Here is a 22,491-nt window from a genome sequence, read left to right as displayed (position 1 = left end):
TATTATATAACATTAAATAAAAATTCCTCTCCTTTCATCTGCGTGTATAATCTTCTTGCTGCTCAACTCCCTTGTCCCTCGTCGCATTTAAACGGGGGTCCTTTTCTTTTCTTTTTTACAGCAGGAACTCAAAGGTCGACCATCTCGCTTGGTGCATTTTCCACCCAGCCCATAATTGGCGGCGGCGGGGCGGGGCGCGGTAACCACTTTCTCCTTCACAGTTCAAGTTCTTATTACAGCCTCTCCCCGTGATCCGAGGCACTCGAGCAGATTTGCCCCACCGTTAGACTTTCCAGTTCTCTGTGCAAAAAAATCTGCTCCTTTCTGGCCGGTTTGCTTTTAATTCCTCTCCATCATAAATTGTCCAACGATCCAACAGTCCAAATTTTAATTTGCTTCCTTATAGTTCATTAATAGTTTTGTCTTCCTTTAATCCCATCAATCTGAAACCTCCGGGTATAGGGCGGTATATAAAATTCAATCAATCAATCAGTCTTAATAATAGTAAGGAGGGGGTTGGGGTGGAGGGAGGAAGATGGCGTCGAGGTAAGACGCTCTCACCAGAGCTGCACAGATTCTTTTTTAATTACATGACGGGGATTGCTCGCGGCCGGGCTTTCTATTTTTCTTTTTCTCGGAGGCAAGGTTTTTATATGTTTTATGTGCTCCGGCACTTAAGGGCTTTTAATATTCAAATCTAGTAAGGGAATGGTGTTTCTCTCTTGACATAACGGTGCATGTATAGCTCAGAGCAGCCTTCCCCTTCCTCCATTGTTGCAGCAGCATCCACGTTATCCTGAACCTCATCGTCGCAGATTTCCCGTCCCGTTTTGTTTAAAAACCCTCACTTATATATTTCCATAGTCAGGGGGGGGGGGGCGAGGAGAGAGATTCTGAACCCTTACTTTATAAGCACATGTTTACATCCTTGCAATCATACACGTTAACAAAAATAATAACAAAAATAGATCTCCCCACCCCACCTTTTCCAATAAAGGTTCCCCTTTATCACGTAGCTGCACAACAAGACAATGACCCACATCAGTGTGGTTAACTTGACCCAACCTTACTCCCCCCCCCCCAAACATACAAACAAGCCACACACTGCAATCAACCGAACTTAACCAACCAAATCCTTGTAATCATAAATGTTAACAAAAATAATAGCAAAAAAAGCAACAACAGCCCCTTTCTGCCCCCCTCCATCTTTTCCAATCTTATCCATGCAGGAATTGCCATTCAAGCCTTGTGCCTTTCCCCCCACCTTGTTATATGTATTTGTATCTTTTTATTTCACAAGATTACAATAAATTCTTTTTTAAACAAACATTTAAAAGCTTGTACTGTACTGCTAAGATTTTCTGTGGATCACAGCAGATGGGGGGCAGGACAGGAAAGACCACTTACTTTACATCACAAAACTAGGAAAAACTTTGGCATCAGTTTGAAGGAGATCATAAAAAATTGGATTTTGGGATGTCTATAACCCTGGGTTGAGTATGAAGTACTCCATTGGGGGATGGCACAAAACACATGGTTTGCAGCACAAAATGAGCACAAAACACTGGTATCAGTTGGGAGGGGATCCAAAATTTTGGGGTCACACCTTAATGAAACTTTGATGTGAGACCAACATGTTGCAATCCTACACGCTTACTAATGAGTAAGTCGAATTAAACTTATCTGGACTTATTTGATGAGTAAATGAGTTTAGAATTGCATGGTGGGGTGTTTCGAGCCCACAAGATTGTTCTTACAATAGTTATAAGGCAATGGTTGCAGTCTTACTTTGAAGTTCCTGTGTTCCTTAAAGTCAGTTACACAATGTCGTGGGAGGTTAAAATGCCCCCCCATTGGGTTTTCAACATTTGTCCTTTACTTTCTTGGGCTCCATGATCACTGCAGATGGTGACAGCAATCACAAATTTCCCTCCCTGCCGGGTATGGAAGAGAGAGAATGAAAGAGAAAAATAATTGAATTATAATTACTTCCAAATGTATATGTCCTTTTCAGCCCCTCCAGAGAAGCCTGGCCAAGGCCTCCAGGTGTTCGAGTGGCTCCTAGTTAGCCTTTCATTCATCTTCACTCTCTTGACTTTTCCCTTATCCATCTAGCTGTGCATAGAGTTAAGAATGTTCCTGGTAAATAGCATTCCCCAAAAGAATAGATGCATTCCTTACTTAAACTGAATGCTCACACACAGCTGAGCACTCATATTTTCTTCTTCTTTTTTCTGAGCACTCAGATTGAAGCATTTTTTAAAAGTGACTCTCCCCACCCCGGTTATCACCCAATACCACTTAGGGCACCTTCAGACCCTGATGTTGCGAAAGATTGCAGGCACGAGGAGAAGGGGACGACAGAGGACAAGATGGTTGGACAGTGTTCTCAAAGCTACCAACATGAGTTTAACCAAGCTGCAGGAGGCAGTGGAAGACAGGAGTGCCTGGCGTGCTCTGGTCCATGGGGTCACAAAGAAACGACTAAACAACAACAACAACTCCCCCCCCCCATTATTAATTAAACATAACTTGAATAACAATATTATTCATATGAATGTAAACTAGTCCAAACCAAACATATGCCTGAGGAATATGCAGTAATAAAGAATTCTATGTTTTCTCTCTGACAACTGGTTGAATATCCTGGAAATTACCATTCATATATTGAAAATTAAAGTATGGGGGAAATGTAATAAACAAGATATACAATTAAACAAATCAAATGTTCTTCCAGATAGGTTGGTAACACACAGATGGTTGCTTTTTAAGTTTGCTGTAGATGTATGTCTATTAAACACATGCCAAACCAGTGTGAGATTCCTGGAGTTCTGGGGCTTTTACCCAGGGTTTGGTTTCCTTTGGAATGAGGGATAACGGAGACAGTGGTGTCTTTATGCAATATGGTTTATTTACACATATACACAACATGAGCCTACGATTGAGGGGTTCACAGCATTAACACCTCAAGAGAGTCTTGCTTCTCCCATAGCCACAGCCTTGGATTCCTACAGAAATTAGGCATGGCTCTGACTACCTGGCTTCCCAGCCTACAGCTTGCTTCTACCTTTCAGCCCCCATCACTCAACTGTCAACTCTGGCCTTTGTCTTTCTAACTACCAGCCAGTTGAGGGAGGTTGGCCCACCCATTTGTTTTCTGGCACAGAGCCACTTCGTTACCTTAAAGGTAAAGGGACCCCTGACCGTTAGGTCCAGTCATGGACAACTCTGGGGTTGTGGCGCTCATCTCGCTTTATTGGCCGAGGGAGCTGGCGTACAGCTTCCGGGTCATGTGGCCAGCATGACTAAGCCGCTTCTGGTGAACCAGAGCAGCGCACGGAAACGCCGTTTTACCTTCTTGCTGGAGCGGTACCTATTTATCTATTTGCACTTTGACATGCTTTCAAACTGCTAGGTTGGCAGGAGCAGGGACCGAGAAACGGGTGCTCACCCCATCACAGGAGTTTGAACTGCCCACCTTCCGGTTGGCAAGCCCTAAACTCTGCGGTTTAGACCACAGCGCCACCCGCGTCCTCTTTGTTACCTTAAGGTAAAGGTAAAGGGACTCCTGACCATTAGGTCCAGTCGTGGCCGACTCTGGGGTTGCGGCGCTCATCTCGCTTTATTGGCCGAGGGAGCCGGCGCACAGCTTCCGGGTCATGTGGCCAGCATGACTAAGCCGCTTCTGGCGAACCAGAGCAGTGCACGGAAACGCCGTTTACCTTCCCGCCAGAGCAATACCTATTTATCTACTTGGACTTTGACATGCTTTCGAACTGCTAGTTTGGCAGGAGCTGGGACTGAGCAACAGGGGCTCACCCCGCCGTGGGGATTCGAACCACCAACCTTCTGATGGGAAAGTCCTAGGCTCTGTGGTTTAACCCACAGTGCCACCCGCGTCCCAGCACCACTCACATCCCTAATTCTGTTACCTTAAGGGCACATAATTAGGCCATTACCTCACCATGAAGCTAGAACAGCTATTCCAGGTATGAAACCTTGCTTAGATTTCAACATTTGCTGAATCCAGGGATTAGAAAAGTCTCAGGCATATAGCCAGTGGTTGCAGGGCTGTTTTGTGCTCTAGGGAAAGGCTAACTACTTGCATGCACACACCACCACCAACTTTCTAACCGGTTAAAAAAAGAAAAAAAGATGTCTGACAGAAAAAAAACACGAAAAGCACAAAACATGAAACTATTAAATTTATTTTAAATTGCAAGGCTAAGTAATCTGTGTAAAACTGTGCCCTTCAAAGGTCAGTCCGTTCTGCACCCTTCTGAGGCCTGGTGGACCTAATGATACCACGGGCCACGGTCCTGGTAAATGGATATATATCAGACTGCTTTGCTTAAAGAAATCCGTGTGCGCAGAATGAAGCAGCCGAGGCCTCGGAGCCTGCTCACTAGGACCTGGGCGAGTAACTGACGGATCGAGCGTTGCTGGAGCAACCGCTGGCGCCCCGTCCTCGAATCGAGCCCCGGGCTGTGCAGGAATCTTGTTGGGTCGGTTAGTGCGTGCGGAGCTGGTCAAGTCGGTAGCCCTCATGACAGAGGGAGAGAAGGATGTCTCCGAAAAGACGGAAGTCGTCGATGCTCCTCCACGTGAGCGACTGGAGGATTTGCAGTTTGGGGCAGGCGGGCCGGGCTTGCGTGTGTAAAGATCTGGGGAAGGGGGCGAGCAGTCTGCTTTCTCTTCCGTGAAAAGCTCCTCTGCTTAAAAACCCAGGCAGGGCTAGAACCTCCCGCTCTTCCTCGACGCACGCTAATAAAGCCTAGCGTGCCTCTGAGCCTTGCCGTGCTTCATCACGACCAAAAGGGGCCTCGCCGTTAAGGAGAAAGGAACTTTGTTGTGAAAGTGGGCTTCTCCTTGAGGTTTTCTGCCTTCCCCAAGCGAGAGGAACCCCCATCCTCACTTGTTCTTCCTGTTCTTGTTACTTGCGGCGCCACGTGTTAACTATAAAACCAGGTTACCCTTTAAGCATAGTTTCCTGGTCTCAGGAGCACGTAATCATATCCTGAAGGCAGCTCTTATTTATTTTTGTCTGTGGGATACTCAATGATAATTTTTGAAACACAAGTTTAAGAGTGCAAGGGCGGGGGGGGGGGCGGTGTTCCACGGGGAGCTATGGCTGAGGCTTGGGACCTGCTCTGACTCCATCCAGGGTGAAACAGAGGGAAGAATGAGGGTTTCTGAAGATGTGCAAAGTGTACCCCTAATCACTAAGTTATTACAGCCCTCAGGAAGGGAATTTATTTTGCTGTCCTCAGGGAATGGCAGCAGCCTGAAGAAGTCTTTTCAGAATAGTTTGAGACTGCTTACAGTGGTGTCCAAATTTTTTCAGAGAACCAGATTCGATGAAGTGAAGGGCTGTGGGGGCTTACCGAAGGGCCAACCAAAGTTGTTGACCTTTTATAGGATTGAAGTTTTTCAGCTTCTTTTAGGATTGAAGTTGTTGAGGTTTTTTAGGATTTTACCTCATGAAATAAACTGCCACGGGGGCTGGATTAAACCAACCGGCGGGCCGGATTAGGCCCCCGAAACGGACTTTGGACGTGCCTGGGCCTTATTTGAATGCTGTAAGGCAGGCATGACCAACAAATAGCTCGTGATCAACTTTGACCTGAACCCCTAAAAAACAGGAGTAGATCACTAATTTGGAAAGTGGATCGCAGCCTCTTGGGAGTTGGCCACCCCTGGCATATAAGAGTGGAGTTTATAGGCTAGGGATAGCAGCTGCTTTGAGGAAGTGAAATCCCACTCCACAGCGCTGGCAGATACTGGATTTGCTGGTAATGTTTTGAGCAACTAGCTGACTGGATGAAGGATGGATTGATGGTGTGCTCTGAGTACAGCAAAATTTCAGCAGCAATAAATTAATTTGACTGGTAGATTTGCTGGGTGTTAGTTTCACTATACATTTAAAACAGTACCGTACCACTTTAAACAGTGGGCCTCCTCCCCCAAATCCTAGGAAGTGAACTTTTTTTAGGGTGCTGAGACTTGTCAGAAGGGCCCTTTACCGCTTCCAGAGCCACAATTGTCCAAGTGGTTTAGCCATCAATCTTTGCAGAGAACTTTTGAAATCAGTACAGTTTTTAAATCGAGGGTTAAAACCAGCACGGCTTTGAAAGGCTCAGCCAGCCGTCTTGATTCAAAGTGGCATCCAATGGTGTCCAAACATAGACAAAAACCTGCTCCGTGAGCCATCATGCAGAATTTGGTTGTGATAGCACAAATGCACAACAAACAGGCAGCCTCATAAACATACATTGTATTACGTAAATGTACGGTATATAAAACACACAGGTGCAATTAATTTATGGGAAGCACAGAATTTCCCTCCCTGCCAGATATGGAAGAGAGAGGGAGAGAATGAAAGAGAAAAATAATTGAATTATATTTACTTCCAAATGTATATGTCCTTTTCAGCCCCTCCAGAGAAGCCTGGCCAAGACCTCCAGCCATTCGAGTGGCTCCTAGTTATCCTTTCATTCATCTTCGCGCTCTTGACTTTTCCCATATCCATCTGGCTGTGCGTAGAGGTAAGAATGTTCCTGCTAATAACATTTCCCAAAAGGAGAATAGATGCATTCCTTACTTAAATTGAATGCTCACATACAGCTGAGCACCCGGATTTAAAAGTGACTCTCCCCACTCCGGTTTTGTGGAAGAGATTCAAGCTCATACAATGAAAATATATGTGCCCATCTGGTGTTTTATCATAGTTGTATTCTGCAACTTGCCCTTGACACAAGGGCTGCAAATCCCATTTCACCCCATTGTGTGCACTGCCTGCCGCCCCTGGCCAGGCCACCCATCTTCACTGAAAGTTCCGCTGCTCTGCCTCTGCTGCTGGTGAAGATCTCTCATGTGTCATGAGATATTGCCAGAAATTAGTGCTGATTCCAGCGGCAGAGGTGGCAGGGCAGGGTGTTAGTGGGGGATTTATTCTTAGTTATTTTAGTTATCTGTTTTTATCTATAAGTCACATTGAGTCCCGTCAAGGAGACGGATAGGGTAAAAACAAAGTAATAAATGAAAAGTTGTTTGCAATGCCTCCCCAGTGCAACTGCATTATTGTTGTCTTAAGGGGCTGTAGTTCAGCAAAAGTGAGGTTATTTATTTATATGTATTTATTGCACTGATATGAATATGACTCAGCTTTCCATTTTCAGAAGTATATGCTGTTGCAAGACCACACTGGTTCATACTGAGCATGTGTGAGAATTTTCTTACTGCCTGCATAGAGTAACATTTGCCGGGAAAGTACCTTTTAAATAAAAACTACAAATATGTTATACTGCTACTAGGTAACAGCACATACCAAATGTTCCCCTTTGACCTTATGGAACATTTCCCCAAAAGACCCAGTAAAAACACAGACATTATTCCCCCTTCAAGGAGCTCAAGGTAGCATACATGGTTCTCCCATCCTCATTTAATCCCCACCAGAACCCTGTGAGGTAGGTTAGGCTGAGAGGCAGTGACTGGCTTAGGATCACCCACTGAGCTTCATGGTCAAATTAGGATTTGAACCCTAGTTTTCAGCAGGAAGTTAACAAAACATGGTACTGATTAGTAATGTAGCAGTGTCCCACCAGCCCACACAAATAGTGTTTCCACAATATTAAAAGCAGGGTTGCATCTAGGCACCCTGAGTATCTCAAAATGAGCAAAAATCTTTATTTATTTATTCATGAAATTTATGTGTCACTCTTCCTTCCAGAGGAGCCCAGGGGGGCAAACAATAAGTGATAAAACAAAGCAAAAATCTTGAAAACTAAAGGCAATTCTAATGTAGTACAGATGCAGACCACGGACTCGGCTATTACAGCTGCAAATAAAATGTTTTGAGTGTGTTGTAAAGTGCGTTATACATTTGTGATACTAGACAGCGATGGTGAGCTATGGCAAATTCAATATATTTTTCAAAACATTTTTTAAAAAGCATTTTCACAGCATTTTTTATATGCTTCTAGATAGCAAATTAGGAAAGATCTCAAATTAAAAGGCTTTTTGAAAGAAGGACTTCTGTAGGTGCCAAAAAGACAGAGACAGCACCTGTCAAATATTCAAGGGGAGGGCATTCCAAACGGCAGGTGCTACAACACTAAAGGCCCATTTCCAATATTGTGCAGGATGGACCTTCTGATGAGGTGGCATCTCCAAGAGGCCCTCACCTGCATAACTCAGTCACCAACTGAATATATAAGGAGTGGAGCAATATTTTATGTATCCTGGCCCCAAGCTTATATAGGGCTTTATACAGGAAAACCAGCACCCTGAACACAGCCCACTAGCTAATTGGTAGCCAGTGCAATCCTTTCAACAGTGGGGTAATGTGTTGCTAATATCCTGTCTCAGTGAGCAGTTGAGCCACTGTGTTTTGCACCAACTGCAGCTTTTGGACCAACCTCAAGGACAGTCTCACTGAATTCACAATACAAAAGGACATCTGGAGGACCCCTAAAATGCCTGTATTGCTGCAACTTTCTCCTATTTATTTATTTATTTCATTTATATACCGCCTTTATCTTCCAAGGACCTCTACATGGTGCACATGGTTCTCCTCCTCCCCATTTCGTAAAAGTTGCAAAAGCCCCACAAAAATAGACTGAAATGTACAAGATGGAAATCAACCTGTGACTCCCCACCCCTTTCCTATAACAGGTTGTCTATGAATACGAGCAAGCTATCGTTGTAAGACTGGGGCGCATACAAAAAGGAGGTGCAAAAGGGCCAGGTGAGGGTTTCATATTATAGTTCCAACATGTGACAGAACGTTAATGCTGATCAGTTTCATGGGAATGTCCTGAAGGCTTGTTGCGATTGTTCATTCTTCCCCCTGACTGTGGTTAGGTCATATATTCAAATTGCTGCTTTAAGAATCATGGCTCCCCCCAGAGAATGGCGGGAAGTGTAAAGGTAAAGGTAAAGGTACCCCTGCCCGTACGGGCCAGTCTTGACAGACTCTGGGGTTGTACGCCCATCTCACTCAAGAGGCCGGGGGCCAGCGCTGTCCGGAGACACTTCCGGGTCATGTGGCCAGCCTGACAAAGCTGCATCTGGCGAGCCAGCGCAGCACACGGAACGCCATTTACCTTCCCGCCAGTAAGCGGTCCCTATTTATCTACTTGCACCCGGGGGTGCTTTCGAACTGCTAGGTTGGCAAGCGCTGGGACCGAGCAACGGGAGCGCACCCCGCCGCGGGGATTCGAACCGCCGACCTTTTGATCGGCAAGCCCTAGGCGCTGAGGCTTTTACCCACAGCGCCACCCGCGTCCCTCAAGAAAATATTGGAGCTCTTTGTCAGAAGTGGGATACCATACCATCTCCTAGCAGCTTTCAGCATCCTTAACGAACTACAGTTGCCAGGATTATTGGTGGGTGGGTGGAGCCATGATCCTTACAGCGGCAAGAGAGTGTCCCTAAGTGTATGGTGTGGATGTGACCATGAATCTGCCAAAGGAGCTTTGGGCTGGTACTTCTTGGGCAAGAGTCACTCATTTGGCCTCAATCAACAGGGCTACCAACTCGAACCTGCACCCAGTGGTGATTGGTGCCCATTAGAAACAGTAGGATGGAAGACAGAGAGATCAACAGCAGGTGGCACCAGAGCCAGGGAACTAAAGAGTCAATGTTGTTTAAACTCCTGGTGGAACAATGCTCAATAAACAAGTGACCTGGGAGTGCCCCAGTTTTTAAATGAAAATGAAATGAAGGCAGTGGAGGCTGGTCTATTTGAGCCAACTTCAGTCGGCCTGCCATCTTGTTTATAGCCTCTCCAGAGGGTGGCAGCCCCAACTTCTGCTGGCATGCAGCCCCCTGAAAGTTGCCTACAAGGGAACATGGCCCTCGGGCTGAAAAGGGTTTCCTTACTGCTGTGAGTTGAACGGTTGTCATTTCTGTTCATGCAGGCATCCATTTCCTTTTGCCTTGCACAGACACCCTTATCAGAGTGGACATGAGGACAAAGTCATTTACTATACCATTCCAGGAAGTAAGTAGTCCGCTTCCCAGGCTTATTCCTTTCTTCTCCTGATGGGAGCTGGAGTCCACAGTTTCCTCACCCCTGCTTTAACTGGGCCTTAACTGGACAAAAGTCCTAGAAGAAATGGGATACATTGAACTATTTGATAGTGAGGGTTAAAGAGGCTCTTCATGTGAACTAGTTCGATCTGCTGGATATACCATACTTTTCCATGTATAACCCCCCCCCCCCCATGTATAAGATGCCCCCTATTTTGGGGGACTACAAATGTGAGGAGATTGTCCAGAGTTGTTGAACTTTTTTCTGGAGGATTGCACAGAGTTGTTGAGCTTTTTAAAGGGGGGGATTGCCAAAAATAATTCACCCACCTGGCCGACACTAACACTCACACGTGTTGCAACAGCCTCCTAATGTCTGTCCCCACACTGGCAGAAGCAGCCTATTGCCCTCCCAGTTGCCGCAGCAACACCCAGTCAACACCACCCCTTGCCACAGAGACCACTAACACGCTGAATACCATCTCTGGTTCACGGCATCAACCAGTCCAACATCACCCTTAAGCACTATCCATGTATAAGACGACCCCCTATTTTAAACATAAATTTTCAGTAAAAAAACTATAGTCTTATACACAGAAAAGTATGGTACAACTCCCACTTGACAGCCCCAACCAATGCTTTCTCCCTTTCTCATGATGCTAGAACTTGGGGATGTCCGGTGAGGTTGAATGTTGAAAGAGTCAGGATAGACTTCTTCACACAACGCATAGTGTGACTATGGAATTCACTCCCCCAAGGGGAAGTAACAGCCATCAACTTGGATGGCTTTAAAAGACAATTAGACACAATCATGGGGGATAAGGTTATCAGAGGCAGTATATGTATTTGCATACCAGTTCCTGCGAATCACAAGTGAAGAGAGCTGCTTTTGTGTTCAGGTCCTGCAACCTGGGCTCTGCAGTTGTCATCTGAGGCCCTTCTTCAGGAGCTCTGGAACATACCATCATTACGTATTTTTAGGTGCTGGAGAAAAGCATTTCTTTTCCACCAAGCCATTGGCTTCTAATTCTTTGTGGCCTCTTTGAGTGAGTGGGAGGTTTTAATGCTGCCTTTAAAAAATGTGGTTGTCTTTTAGATTTTTCTTTGCTCTGTTTTATGCTGGTCTTAGTGTATATGATGCTGTGAGTTGCTTTGAGTTACATTTGTTTAAAAAAGTGACTAATAAGTTTAATTAATAATAATAATTGTTTTGGGGAGAGAGTACTAGATTATATCAATATTACTTCTTAGAGGGGGAAGCTAGCATTGTTAGAATAGAATATTATTTACTTCATGGTATTTTATTAATTGTATCCATGGAATTTGACAATTAGTGATTGTAAATGGATTCTCCGTGCCCTCGCTGTGACTAAAAGACTGATATTGATCCACTGGAAAGATGAATTTGTGGCTCCCTTTAATCAATGGATACAAAACATGGCAACATGTGAATGGATGTATGAATAAATATATTTGGAAAGCATTTATAAAAAATATAATAGGTTATAAATAGATCTATATGTATTAGAATAATAATTTCATTTATATACCTTTGTATTAGACAAGTATAATTGCAGCGGGGGATTTTGTATTTTTAATGCATTTTTATTTCCTTTTTCACTATATCTTGCTTACCCAAAATATTTTCAATTAAAAAAACCCAAAACACTTTACATCTCTTTATCATTCTTATATGTTGGAGTTTTTCTATTTTTCCTTACCTCACTGCTGCTTCTCCCTTAGATTTTTACCAAAGATCCAATGACTGTGGATGCGGATGGTGTGATTTATTTCCGAGTGCAGAATCCCATCCTTGCTGTCACAAATTCCACTGAAGCAGTCATGGCCACTCAGCTCTTGGCTGAAACCACTTTCAAGAATGTTTTGGGGACTAAGAACTTATCTGAAATCATCTCCAACCGGGAACAAATTGCACATACTATACAGGTATGGCTAAGCTGCGGTTCCCAACCTGGTGCCCACCAAGGCCTTCATTGGAGCACCCCACCCCCCGCAAGGCAGGTGCCTCAGACTCTGAGCTTTTCATTTTAAAAAACAAGTCTCTAGGCTTCTAGAAAGAAAGTTATGAAGCAAAATGTGCAGGCCCCCTTCTAAGGATTTCTGTGAACTGAACTAGCCTGGCTGCTCCTGCCTATCAGTGTTTCTAGCCAGTAATTGAAGTCAGAGCTCTGATTGTTAAGTGAGTTGTATGGACACCAGGCAACAGAAATCTCTGGGGTCCTAAAGAGCTCCGGTTTTCCTCTCCCCTTTAGCGCACTTTTCCTACTTCTGACTTATTTTTTAGAAGTCCTTTGCTAGCAAGCAGGGTTCATTTTTCTTGTAGTGCATTCATCTGCAGAGGCATCTCCTAGAGGTTATTTCCTACAAAATAAGTGGAGGGGGATGTTAAAGATTCCCATAATCAAACAGCAAATGCAGAATCTGAAAACTTTGCAAAGAGACTTAAAGCATGTTTCTTGCTGTGCAGAGGCTGCTGTCTAGGTACTTGTTAAGAACCCACTATACAGTGTAATAAGCTTACAGTGCAATTGTATACATGTCTATTCAGAAGTAAGTCTCTTTGTGTTTTAAAATAATATTTTATTTTAAATGTTATTTTATTAACATGCAGGAAAACAAGATAGATTTTAGTATAAACTACATAGAAAGGAAAACAAAATCTAGTTACAGCAAATAAATTTTGAAGTAATGTTAACTTTCTGGACAGGCATATGTTAAATACCTTCATTAAGGGATTTACTCAGGTAACTACATCAAATAAATATCTGAACAGATTTCTAAAATTTGCCCATTTTTTCCATTTCAGGGTGTGGGGGTAACAGAATTAAGAACTCTATAAAGGAGGTATGAACACAGATAGAACTCAGATCATCCAAATACACTAAAAGGGACCGTCCCTGTCCCTGCACATTAATATACATTACAAAATCTTCACACACACACACACACACACACTTTGGCCTTTAAGAACTCTTGATTTGAATGTCATTTTTTTTCAAGTAACACTTGAACAAAGCTTATACCATGGTTAGACTATGTCTGATCTTTACTGAGCAATTTGCTCTGGGCTTGTTTGTTCGTTTGTTTCAGCTGCGAGGTTATACGACCATGAGCTTTCATCCTGGTTTACTTGCATGGTGGTTATGTCTTCCCATTAGTCAGTCATTTATCTCATACATTTTAGTGCATTTAGACGCCACTTTCCTAACTGCAATATTACAGTTCTTAAAACGGATCTGTTGTGCCAGGGTGCCTTAATCCACTTTAATTGCAGAAAAACCAAAATATCTAGTGTGTGACTTAAGTCCTGTTCATTTGTTCTGTTGAGTTTCATGGCTCATGTAATTGCTATACAGTATGTATAATGGCTGATGGCTGACTACTATATTTCCCTCACATTTTTTTTTAACAGACCACACTGAACAACACCACAGGTGACTGGGGCATAAAGGTGGAGCGTGTGGAGATCAATGACGTGAAAGCAAAAGTAAAGGTAGGAGACTCTGTATCTACTGTGTGTCACTTTGAACCTGTTTTGTGGAAAGCAACAAATAGATTGAATAATAGCATGTTAATAATAGCCTGTTAAGATGGTGGGACTGTCACTTGGAAAGTGGTGCAGTCGCAAAAGAAAACTAAGGCTGGGTACACACAACATGGAGTACTTTTTCCGCATAGTCCACACACATTTACTAGGGCCCAGTTTCCTTGGAATGAAGGCTTAGAGGAGACTGTGGTATCTTAAGGATATATAGTTTTATTTACACATATATGCAACCTGAGCATAGGATGAAGGGGCTCACAGCATTAATACTGCAACAGATCTTGGCACAGAACAAGAGATGCTTATGTGTCCTTCGCCTTCTAGCTCTCTCACACTCCACCAACGGTGGCCTTTGTTCTTCTAACTACCAGCTACGTGAGAGGAGGGTGTGGGAAAGGCCCACCTATTTGTTCTATAGCACAGAGCAACTTATTTGGATATGCTAAATTGTGGTACTTAACTAGCCAGCCAAAGCCATTACCTGGTCAAAGGAACTGGCTTGGCAAGCTTCTTTGGCAAGCTCAACAACTTTTGCATCCGGATTTTCTCTTTTTGAAATATGGCACCCTCACATAGAATCAATCTAGGTTGAGAGCAGCAGCATGTTGAGCAGGAATGATTGAGAGAAACAACATTTTTGTGGAGGAAACGGCTTAGTTTGTATACAGCCAAAGATTCAATGGCATGGGGGCTGTTCATCTGGGAACTGTAGCCTCTGTGCAGGCCACCCCCTGCTTTTGAGGATCAAGTTTCTCTTAAATACCGTATTTTTCGCCCTATAGGACGCACTTTTTCCCCTCCAAAAATGAAGGGGAAATGTGTGTGCGTCCTGTGGGGCGAATGCAGGCTTTCACTGAAGTCAGGAGAGCGAGAGGGGTCTGTGCGCACCGACCCCTCTCGCTCTCCATTCTTCAGGAGAGCCCCAGCGCCAGCCCCACAAGGTCGGGGGACAGAGGGAGGCGGAACGCCACCATACCGCTGTCTCCCAAAGTGGTTTGGAGGCTGACGGCGGGGAGACCCCACCGCGAGCCCCGCAAGCTCCGGGGACAGCTAGGAGACGCAGCGCGTCTTCCTGCTGTCCCTGGACCTGATCTGAAGGCGGGCGGCGGGGAGAAGAACGCTTCTCCCCGCTGCCTGCCCCGCAAGCTCCGGGGACAGCTGGGAGACGCAGCGCGTATTCCTGCTGTCCCCGGACCTGATCTGAAGGCGGGCGGCGGGGAGAAGAGCGCTTCTCCCCGCTGCCTGCCCCGCAAGCTCCGGGGACAGCTGGGAGACGCAGCGCGTCTTCCTGCTGTCCCCGGACCTGATCTGAAGGCGGGCGGCGGGGAGAAGAGCGCTTCTCCCCGCTGCCTGCCCCGCAAGCTCCGGGGACAGCTGGGAGACGCAGCGCGTCTTCCTGCTGTCCCTGGACCTGATCTGAAGGCAGGCGGCGGGGAGAAGAGCGCTTCTCCCCGCTGCCTGCCCCGCAAGCTCCGGGGACAGCGGGGAGACGCAGCGCGTCTTCCTGCTGTCCCTGGACCTGATCTGAAGGCGGGAGGCGGGGAGAAGAGCGCTTCTCCCCGCTGCCTGCCCCGCAAGCTCCGGGGACAGTTGGGAGGCGCAGCGCGTCCTCCTGCTGTCCCCGGACCTGATCTCAAGGCGGGCGGCGGGGAGAAGAGCACTTCTCCCCGCTGCCTGCCCCGCAAGCTCCGGGGACAGCTGGGAGGCGCAGCGCGTCTTCCCGCTGTCCCCAGACCTGGTCTGAAGGCGGACTGCGGGAAGAAGAGCGCTTCTCCCCACTGCCGGCCCCACAAGCGCCTGGGGGGGAAATATTTTTTTTTCTTTATTTCCCCCCCAAAAAACCTATGGGCCGGTGCGTCCTATGGGGCGAAAAATACGGTACTTCCTTAGCTGTACCAAGTCAGGTACTTAAATGGCTACTTGCCAGGACAGTTATGTTCTACCTCAACTGTTGGATGGCAAAGTGGATTTATTGCATTACACAACAATGCTTTCCATGAAGCTCCCCACCAGATAGGAACTTGAATCCCAGCTTCAAAATACTGACAGTGTGGATCTCCCCACCCCCACCCGATGTTGCAGCTCAAAATAGTTTCCTGATCAGCTCTCTAACTCTTGCTTTTATTGGTCAAAACCAGAAATGTTATTGGGAATCCCCTGGTCAACAGCTCATCACTCAATCTGCACTATCTGGTGTTTTGCCAGTGTAGGGATTACAGTGCTCAGTCTTTTCTTTTTCTTTCCTTATTTCCTGCCACCAGTGTGTTTGTAGTCAACCGCCTTGGAATCATGTGTTGCTTGTTCTGGGGTGAAAAAAATCCTGAGAAGGACCAGAAGACAGTAGTAGTAGTAGTAGAAGAAGAAGATCGTAGTAGTAGTAGTAGTAGTAGTAGTAATAATAATTATTATTAGTAATAATAATAACAACAACAACAACAACAACAACAACAACAACAACAACAACAACAACAACCCATCTGGCTGGGTTTCCCAGCCACTCATGTTCACATCAGTTTGCACTAAAAAAACAAAAACAAACCCTCATGGAAATTCATCAGCTATGGAGTGCAGGTTTATTATATACATTTTTGTAAGTAATTTTGCCTGACAAGCAGATTATTTGAAAAACAGTTTCCCCTAATAGAATGCAATTTTGTATGTTGTCTTCACCAAATGTATGCATTTTAGGCACACAACTTGGCTGGATAACTGCATTGCGAAATTCAGAGAAATGTGAATGTCAAGAGATGAGTGCCATTTGATATTTTTATTGCTTTGGAAAGCGCAAATTAAGTTGTTTCCTGAATCGAATTCCTCCCCTATCCTAGTAGCATAGGACCTCAAATGGCTTGTTGGCCTTGTGATTTTATCTCTTTCAGGTCACTGTGGGAGAGAGTGAAAGGACCAGCCCCAAGACTGTGAAGGAATCTTCTGTTGTCATGATTGAATCTCCCAAGTCTCTCAAGTTTCACTGCTTGAAGACGGAGACCAGGACCCGTGAGGACGCCAGCGTTACCAATCAACAGACTGTCATCAATCAACAGACTGTCATATTCCACTAACAGTAGATAAGCTGCAAGGCATTGTGGTAATGAAGTGCTAATTCAGGACACTGATGCACAGGGAGATGCTCTTTCACAGGAGGCTAGATTCCTTTTAAGTGCATGAAGTGATTTTATTTATTTGCCTATTTTTAAAGTTTTACATTTTGTTGTTTCATTGCCCCTCATCCCAAAATAAAAGTAGAAATATGATGGACAAGATATTCTCAATCTGCCATCCTTACACCCTTTCTCTCACCCCCAACATAGCGATACTTAGGAACATAGGAAACAGCCTTATGCTGAGTGAGACCATCGATCCATGTAGCTCTATACAGTCTGCACTGACTGGCAAAGACTCCCAAGGGTTTCGGAGAGGGCTTTCTCCTAGCCCTACTTGGAGATGCTGGGAATTGAATCTGAGACCTTTAGCATACAAATCATATGCTATGCCACCAAGTTATGTCCTTCCCCTCAACATAACGATTCTGTGGTTCTGAAGAATAGGATGAATTAAATAGGAGCACAGGAATGCCTTTTACAACATCAGACCATTTACTGGTAATGGCTCTCCTGCTGAACCCAGCGCCTTCTGCATGCAAAGCTGTTGCTCTACCACTGAACCTGATGTTTGCTGAGCATTCATAATGATTAGACATACATGCCACTGAAATAAAGCTATGAGCACTGGAAAAACAACAATACTGAAGTATCAGTTTTCTGTGTTCAGGGAATGAGGCATTTGGAGAGTTTTTCCTCCCTCATCAAATATCTCTGATGACATCCTCAAGTTCTTCAGTTGTGGACATGTGGAACTTCTTCTCATGTTTCAAGCAAAATGTTGGTTGCATTCATTTTTCTTCTGTAATTTGTTTGAGAATACCAAGCAATGACTTCATTGCTTCTTCCAGTGTCACTTATGTAGCTCTACAGACAGTAGCTGCTCCCACTTTGGAACTGGTGCCCTGCTGATCTAACTAGCGTTAGATCACGTTACAACTTGACAACTTGCACACGTTACAACTTCTTAAATTTTGGTGCCCAGAACTGGACATGGTACTCTAGGTGTGGTCTGACGATGACAGAATAGAGAAGGACTATTACTTTCCTTGATCTGGACACCATAGTTCTCTTGATGCAGCCTAGAATAGCTTTTTTTTTTTGCTGCATCATACTGTTGACCCATGTTAAGTTTGTGGTCTATTAAGACCCCTTTTCATATGTACTACTGGCAAGCAAGATGTCCCCTATTTTATATTTGTGCATCTGGTTCTTCCTGCCTATGTGTAGAACCTCTCCAATCTGTTAAGGTTATATTGAATTCTGATTCTGTCTTCAGCGACATTGGCTACCCCTCCCAGTTGGTATCATCTGCAAGTTTGACGAGGGCGCTGATAGTTGCTAGAAAACCCCTATTCACCCTCAGACAGCTATAATTCAGAGTGGTTTAGCAATCAATCCCTCTTCACAGGGAACTTTGGAAGTTGAAGCTCTGTGAGGGGAATACCGGGTCTCCTAATAACTCCCAGCACTCTTGAGAAGCTACAGCTCCCACGATTCTTTGAGGGAAGCCATAACTGTTTAAAGTGGTATCATAGTGCTTAAAATACACAGTGTGAATGTGGCCCATGTTGTTGCTAGAAGAACCCCATGTGATGTTGACCTTGGACTGCTTCCTGATGTTGTTTCTGGATAACCTTTAGACCAAGACTGTCTGTTTGGACTGTGCAGCACCAGCGACCCTGCCTGTGTTGGTGAGGACTTTGGCAAGAGGCTTACAACACTCTACCACAAGCAGTAGTGACGACCACCTACACAGAGGGCTTTAAAAGAGAATTAAGACAAATGAGTGGAGGATTCTGCTACATTCTGCCTCCACTGTTGGAATTAGTATGCCTCTGAATACTAGTTGCTGGAAACTGCAGGAGGGGAGAGTGACTGCTGTGCTCAGTTACTGTTTGTGGGTTTCCCAGGGGGAATCTGGTTGACCGCAGTGAGAACAGGACTTCTGGCTCAATCCAGCCGGACTCTACATATGTTCTTAGGATGATTCCTGGAAGACGCAGACCCCAGTGTCTCTCAATAAGTTTTATCTGAAGCCAACAAACCCTCTGAGTTTCCACATAAGCTTTATTAAAGACCATTTTCAAAGCAGCAGAAAAGCCAGTACAGTTCATGGTGAGATTCAGGTACGGCACAGCTACTTAGGCTATTTATTATAATTATTATTATTATTTTAAAAAAGAGTGACATAATTCTGCAGCTGGTGGTAGAGGAAAGGAGTAGCTCTTAAGAGGCAGTGAAGGCACCAAACTTTTATATATGTATTTAAAAAAAGAAAAGCTGTTCCTTTTACACAGCCAGCTCGGCCATGGCCCTATCCAGAGGATCAGTGCTCCAGTAATCATCTTCCCAGCCAAGGAACCAGCCAGTGAAGGTGGGTGGTTCGAACCCTTGTCTGATGAGTGTGATGGGAGTTCTTCTGTCACGATTGGCAGGGTCGGTCTCAATATATCTCCTGGCTGTAAAGATGCAAGTGAAGACGGAAAAGAAGAGAACACAAGAGAAAAATGAGCTTCTTGCTGATATCCTAAGGGGGCAATCCCCTAAGAGGGATCAATAAGCTTTTATAGGCATATATGAGGACATGGGGAAGGACCCTGTGAATCCATTTCTATGTCTGAGGGTGTTGCAGAGGGTAATGACACAAGAAAGATTTTTCAGTGGTGGCTCCCTAGGAAGCATGCCTGGTGCCATTGCTGTCTGTTCTTAGGTGCCAAGCTAAAACATTCTTATTTATCCAGGCTTCTGAGCCTGCATATAATGCTAGTGCTATTCAGCACACACCACTGTAGATAATTAACATGGCTAGCTTGGATCCATTGATTTCAATGGGTGTACTCTGAATAGAACATAAGTTGTATACAACTTTTTTTTAATATGAGGGTAGTTAGATGTGTCTGTGGCCTTTGTTGTGACCATCCTTTAAGTGTGGTGGGTGGGGCTTGTTTCATTTCGCTGTTTGTATCTAATTATAATGTCTCTGCTTTATTTTTCACTGTGTATGTTGCTTTGAGGCACTTGAGCGCAAAAATGTGAGTAATAAATGGAATAATAATTTTGAGGGGCTACAACAAAGAGGTCTCCAGATGACGGATTGAGGGTCATTTTCAGATGGCTGTAGGGAATTTTTGGCCTTCTAGATGTTACTGAACTACAACTCCCATCAGCCCCAGCAAGCATGGCCAATGGCAATGGGGCTCCCATAATTCTTTGGGGGAAGCTCATAACTGTTTAAAGTGGTATCGAAGTGCTTTACATGAAGGGTGTGAATGTGGCCACTGTTATGGAATTCTATAGAATTAGATCTTATGGTAACGCATTCTGCATGCACTTATTTCAGTGTGGCTTTACTACGTGCTGATGTGTACGGTCTGATTGGTCAGTGAGAAATGAATCCAGAAATGAGAGGTGTATACCCATCCTACCTGATGTTTGAGCCTCTGTCTTCTCCACCTCATTCGCGTCTTTTCCAACCCAAACAAAGACCTTTTAAAAAAAGGTAATGAAAAATGTTAACATCCGTATGTGCACTGTCACAGTGTGACCAACCACATGGCCCTGGAAAGTGTGCAAGCAGGACCTGACCATGGGTGTAGCCAGAGGGGTGTGGGAAGCTGCCCCCCAGATCACGTAAATAAATAAAAATACTTAACTAATTCACCAATCGCATCACAGCCCTCCCTAAAAAAAGTCCTGCCCCTTCAACAAAAATCCTGGCTACGCCCATGAACCTGACTGATGAAAACAGTCGTATCCCCACTTGTGATTCCCAACAGCTGGTATAAAGAAGCTTATTGCATAACTAGGGATGGTTGAATCTGTTTTGGGGTCTCATTTTTCCTGTCTTATTTTGCTCTCTGCATTTTTAAAGTCCTCATGATAGCTCATCAGCATCTTAGTGCAAGTTTATCCTAATATACACATTTGCTTTTAATGTAATTTTGTCTAATATACATATCTTTGCAAGGTAGCTCCCCCCAATATTGTATGCTATTTTCACTAATTTTCAGGCACACTTCACCCCAGTATATACATTTTTGGACACATAACTTGGCTGGAAACCTGCGCTGCAAAATTCAAAGTGATGTCTCTTTCGAAGGATGGCTGTGTTTCAGTTTGCGTTTTGTTTCAGAGAGTGTGAACTAGATTTGCCTTCAAGTGTGACCCGAATCAAATTTCTCCCTCCCATCCTTATAATTGAATTTATATCCCACCTTCTTATCCAAAGAGCTTAAGGGCATACTTCTGCCCTTCTTCATTTTATCCTCACAACAATGCTGTGAGGTCGGTTAGGCTGAGGGGCTGTTCCCAACTCAAGGTTACCCAGTGGCCTTTCTGGCTGAGTAGGGATTTGAATCTTGATCTCCCAGATCCTATTCAAACACTCTAACCACTACACCAGAAGGGCATGGGTGGCGCTGTGGGTTAAACCACAGAGCCTGGGACTTGCTGATAAGAAGGTCGGCGGTTCGAATCCCCGCGACGGGGTGAGCTCCCGTTGCTCAGTCCCTGCTCCTGCCAACCTAGCAGTTCGAAAGCATGTCAAAGTGCAAGTAGATAAATAGGTACCACTCTGGTGGGAAGGTAAACGGCGTTTCCGTGCGCTGCTCTGGTTCACCAGAAGCGGCTTAGTCATGCTGGCCACATGACCCGGAAGCTGTATTTATTGGCTCCCTTGGCCAATAAAGTGAGATGAGCGCCGCAACCCCAGAGTCGGCCATGACTGGACCTAATGGTCAGGGGTCCCTTTACCTTTAACCACTACACCACACTGGCTCTCACGGTGCATCACTGAATGTGACTCTTTTTTGAATTTCCCTTGTTCCACACTGGTCTCTTTGATATGGAGCACAAAAAGAACTGATTGCTAGCGAAGAGATAGTGAGATACCTGGTCCCAGGTGTCCAAGAGCATCACATCATCTGTGGCCAAATCCTCTTGGGTCAGCTCTCCAGGTACTTCTTCAATCTAAACCAAATATTTAAGAGGGTGATATGTTAAAGGGGACAAACAGCCAAAGCTTGCACTATCCCTGAAGCTCCATTGTACGGAACAGAACCTGAACACCATTCTCTTGAAACTGAAGCACCTTGTGTTGCTGGTGTTCCTAAATGCTTAGATTTGTCCTCCACAGTGTTCTTCCCAGGAGCCTACTCCAGAGTGACCCTAGGGAGCCAATCCTCAGAGGTTGACCCACCTCCTTTCACCCTGATTGGCCTAAGTCATCGCAAAGGAGACTGCGGATTGGCCCTCATCACTGAGCAAACACAACAAGGTGCCACACACCTGTCTGCCAGGCAGGTATGAGACCGGGTTATTTTAAGCCAGAGATGGGGAAGGTGCAGCCTATAGGCATGGTTAGAATACAGCTCCCATCAGCTCCAGACCACATGGTCAATTGTCCAGGATGACAGAACCTGTAATCGAGCACCAGCTGGTGGGCCACAGGTTCTCCCTCGCTGGCTTAAGCACACCTTCAGAGCAGCCCATGACACTGTACTACCCATTGCCATCGTCCTCCAAAACCTTCCTTTGGTTTTAATTCCTCAATGCAGTACAGTATTAGACAATACATGCAACCAGTTCATTGAGCACTCATCCTGATTTGCTTGCACAAAGCTTGCGCGGAGGTTAGACTACATCTAGTCTTCATTGAGCGTTTGCTGAGATTTATGTGTGGGTAATATATGCAACAATAAACATTTGTCCATATTTGTGTGTGTGGTGTGTAGACATTCACCCCACACTTTTCTGTGCATTTTCCAATTTCTTTCCTAACCCGAAACAGTC

The 22,491-nt window shown here is 44.9% G+C and overlaps 2 protein-coding genes across 4 annotated transcripts in view; one reads left to right on the top strand and one right to left on the bottom strand.

The window, feature by feature from the left end:
* Positions 1 to 4,369: 4,369 nt before the first annotated feature.
* Positions 4,370 to 17,371, top strand: LOC114589354 (stomatin-like). Of its 2 annotated transcripts, none has more exons than XM_028715708.2 (7): positions 4,370 to 4,604; positions 6,433 to 6,545; positions 8,674 to 8,746; positions 9,948 to 10,003; positions 11,776 to 11,979; positions 13,466 to 13,546; positions 16,477 to 17,371. In XM_028715708.2, exons 1-7 carry the CDS (start codon positions 4,547 to 4,549, stop codon positions 16,657 to 16,659), a joined length of 768 nt encoding a protein of 255 aa, XP_028571541.2. In that variant the 5' UTR covers positions 4,370 to 4,546; the 3' UTR covers positions 16,660 to 17,371. The 2 variants fall into 2 exon arrangements, with proteins under 2 accessions (XP_028571541.2, XP_028571540.2); XM_028715707.2 differs by having other exon boundaries at positions 9,921 to 10,003.
* Positions 17,372 to 18,750: 1,379 nt separating this feature from the next.
* Positions 18,751 to 22,491, bottom strand: part of GSN (gelsolin) — a 61,713-nt gene continuing 57,972 nt past the window's right edge. For both annotated transcript variants that reach the window (XM_028714928.2, XM_028714927.2), the window contains exons 15-17: positions 21,592 to 21,669; positions 20,127 to 20,187; positions 18,751 to 19,160 (exon numbers count right to left, since the gene is read on the bottom strand). In XM_028714928.2, the coding sequence (XP_028570761.1) occupies positions 18,991 to 19,160; positions 20,127 to 20,187; positions 21,592 to 21,669 (309 nt within the window). In that variant the 3' untranslated portion in view covers positions 18,751 to 18,990. The remainder of the gene's footprint in view (positions 19,161 to 20,126; positions 20,188 to 21,591; positions 21,670 to 22,491) is intronic.

Source organism: Podarcis muralis, chromosome Z (genome assembly GCF_964188315.1).
Source record: "Podarcis muralis chromosome Z, rPodMur119.hap1.1, whole genome shotgun sequence".
Taxonomy (NCBI): Eukaryota; Metazoa; Chordata; class Lepidosauria; order Squamata; family Lacertidae; genus Podarcis; species Podarcis muralis.
The sequence above is the reverse complement of the archived record's forward strand: the minus strand, read 5'-3'. Positions and strand labels throughout refer to the sequence as shown.

Bases quoted from the DNA above. Each gene is read 5' to 3' on its own strand.
- LOC114589354 (XM_028715707.2), top strand. From the start codon at position 4,547: ATGACAGAGGGAGAGAAGGATGTCTCCGAAAAGACGGAAGTCGTCGAT. The intron at 8,747-9,920 runs GTGAGGGTTTCA...CTGTTCATGCAG, and splicing joins AGGAGGTGCAAAAGGGCCAG to GCATCCATTTCCTTTTGCCT. The intron at 11,980-13,465 runs GTATGGCTAAGC...TTTTTTTAACAG, and splicing joins AAATTGCACATACTATACAG to ACCACACTGAACAACACCAC.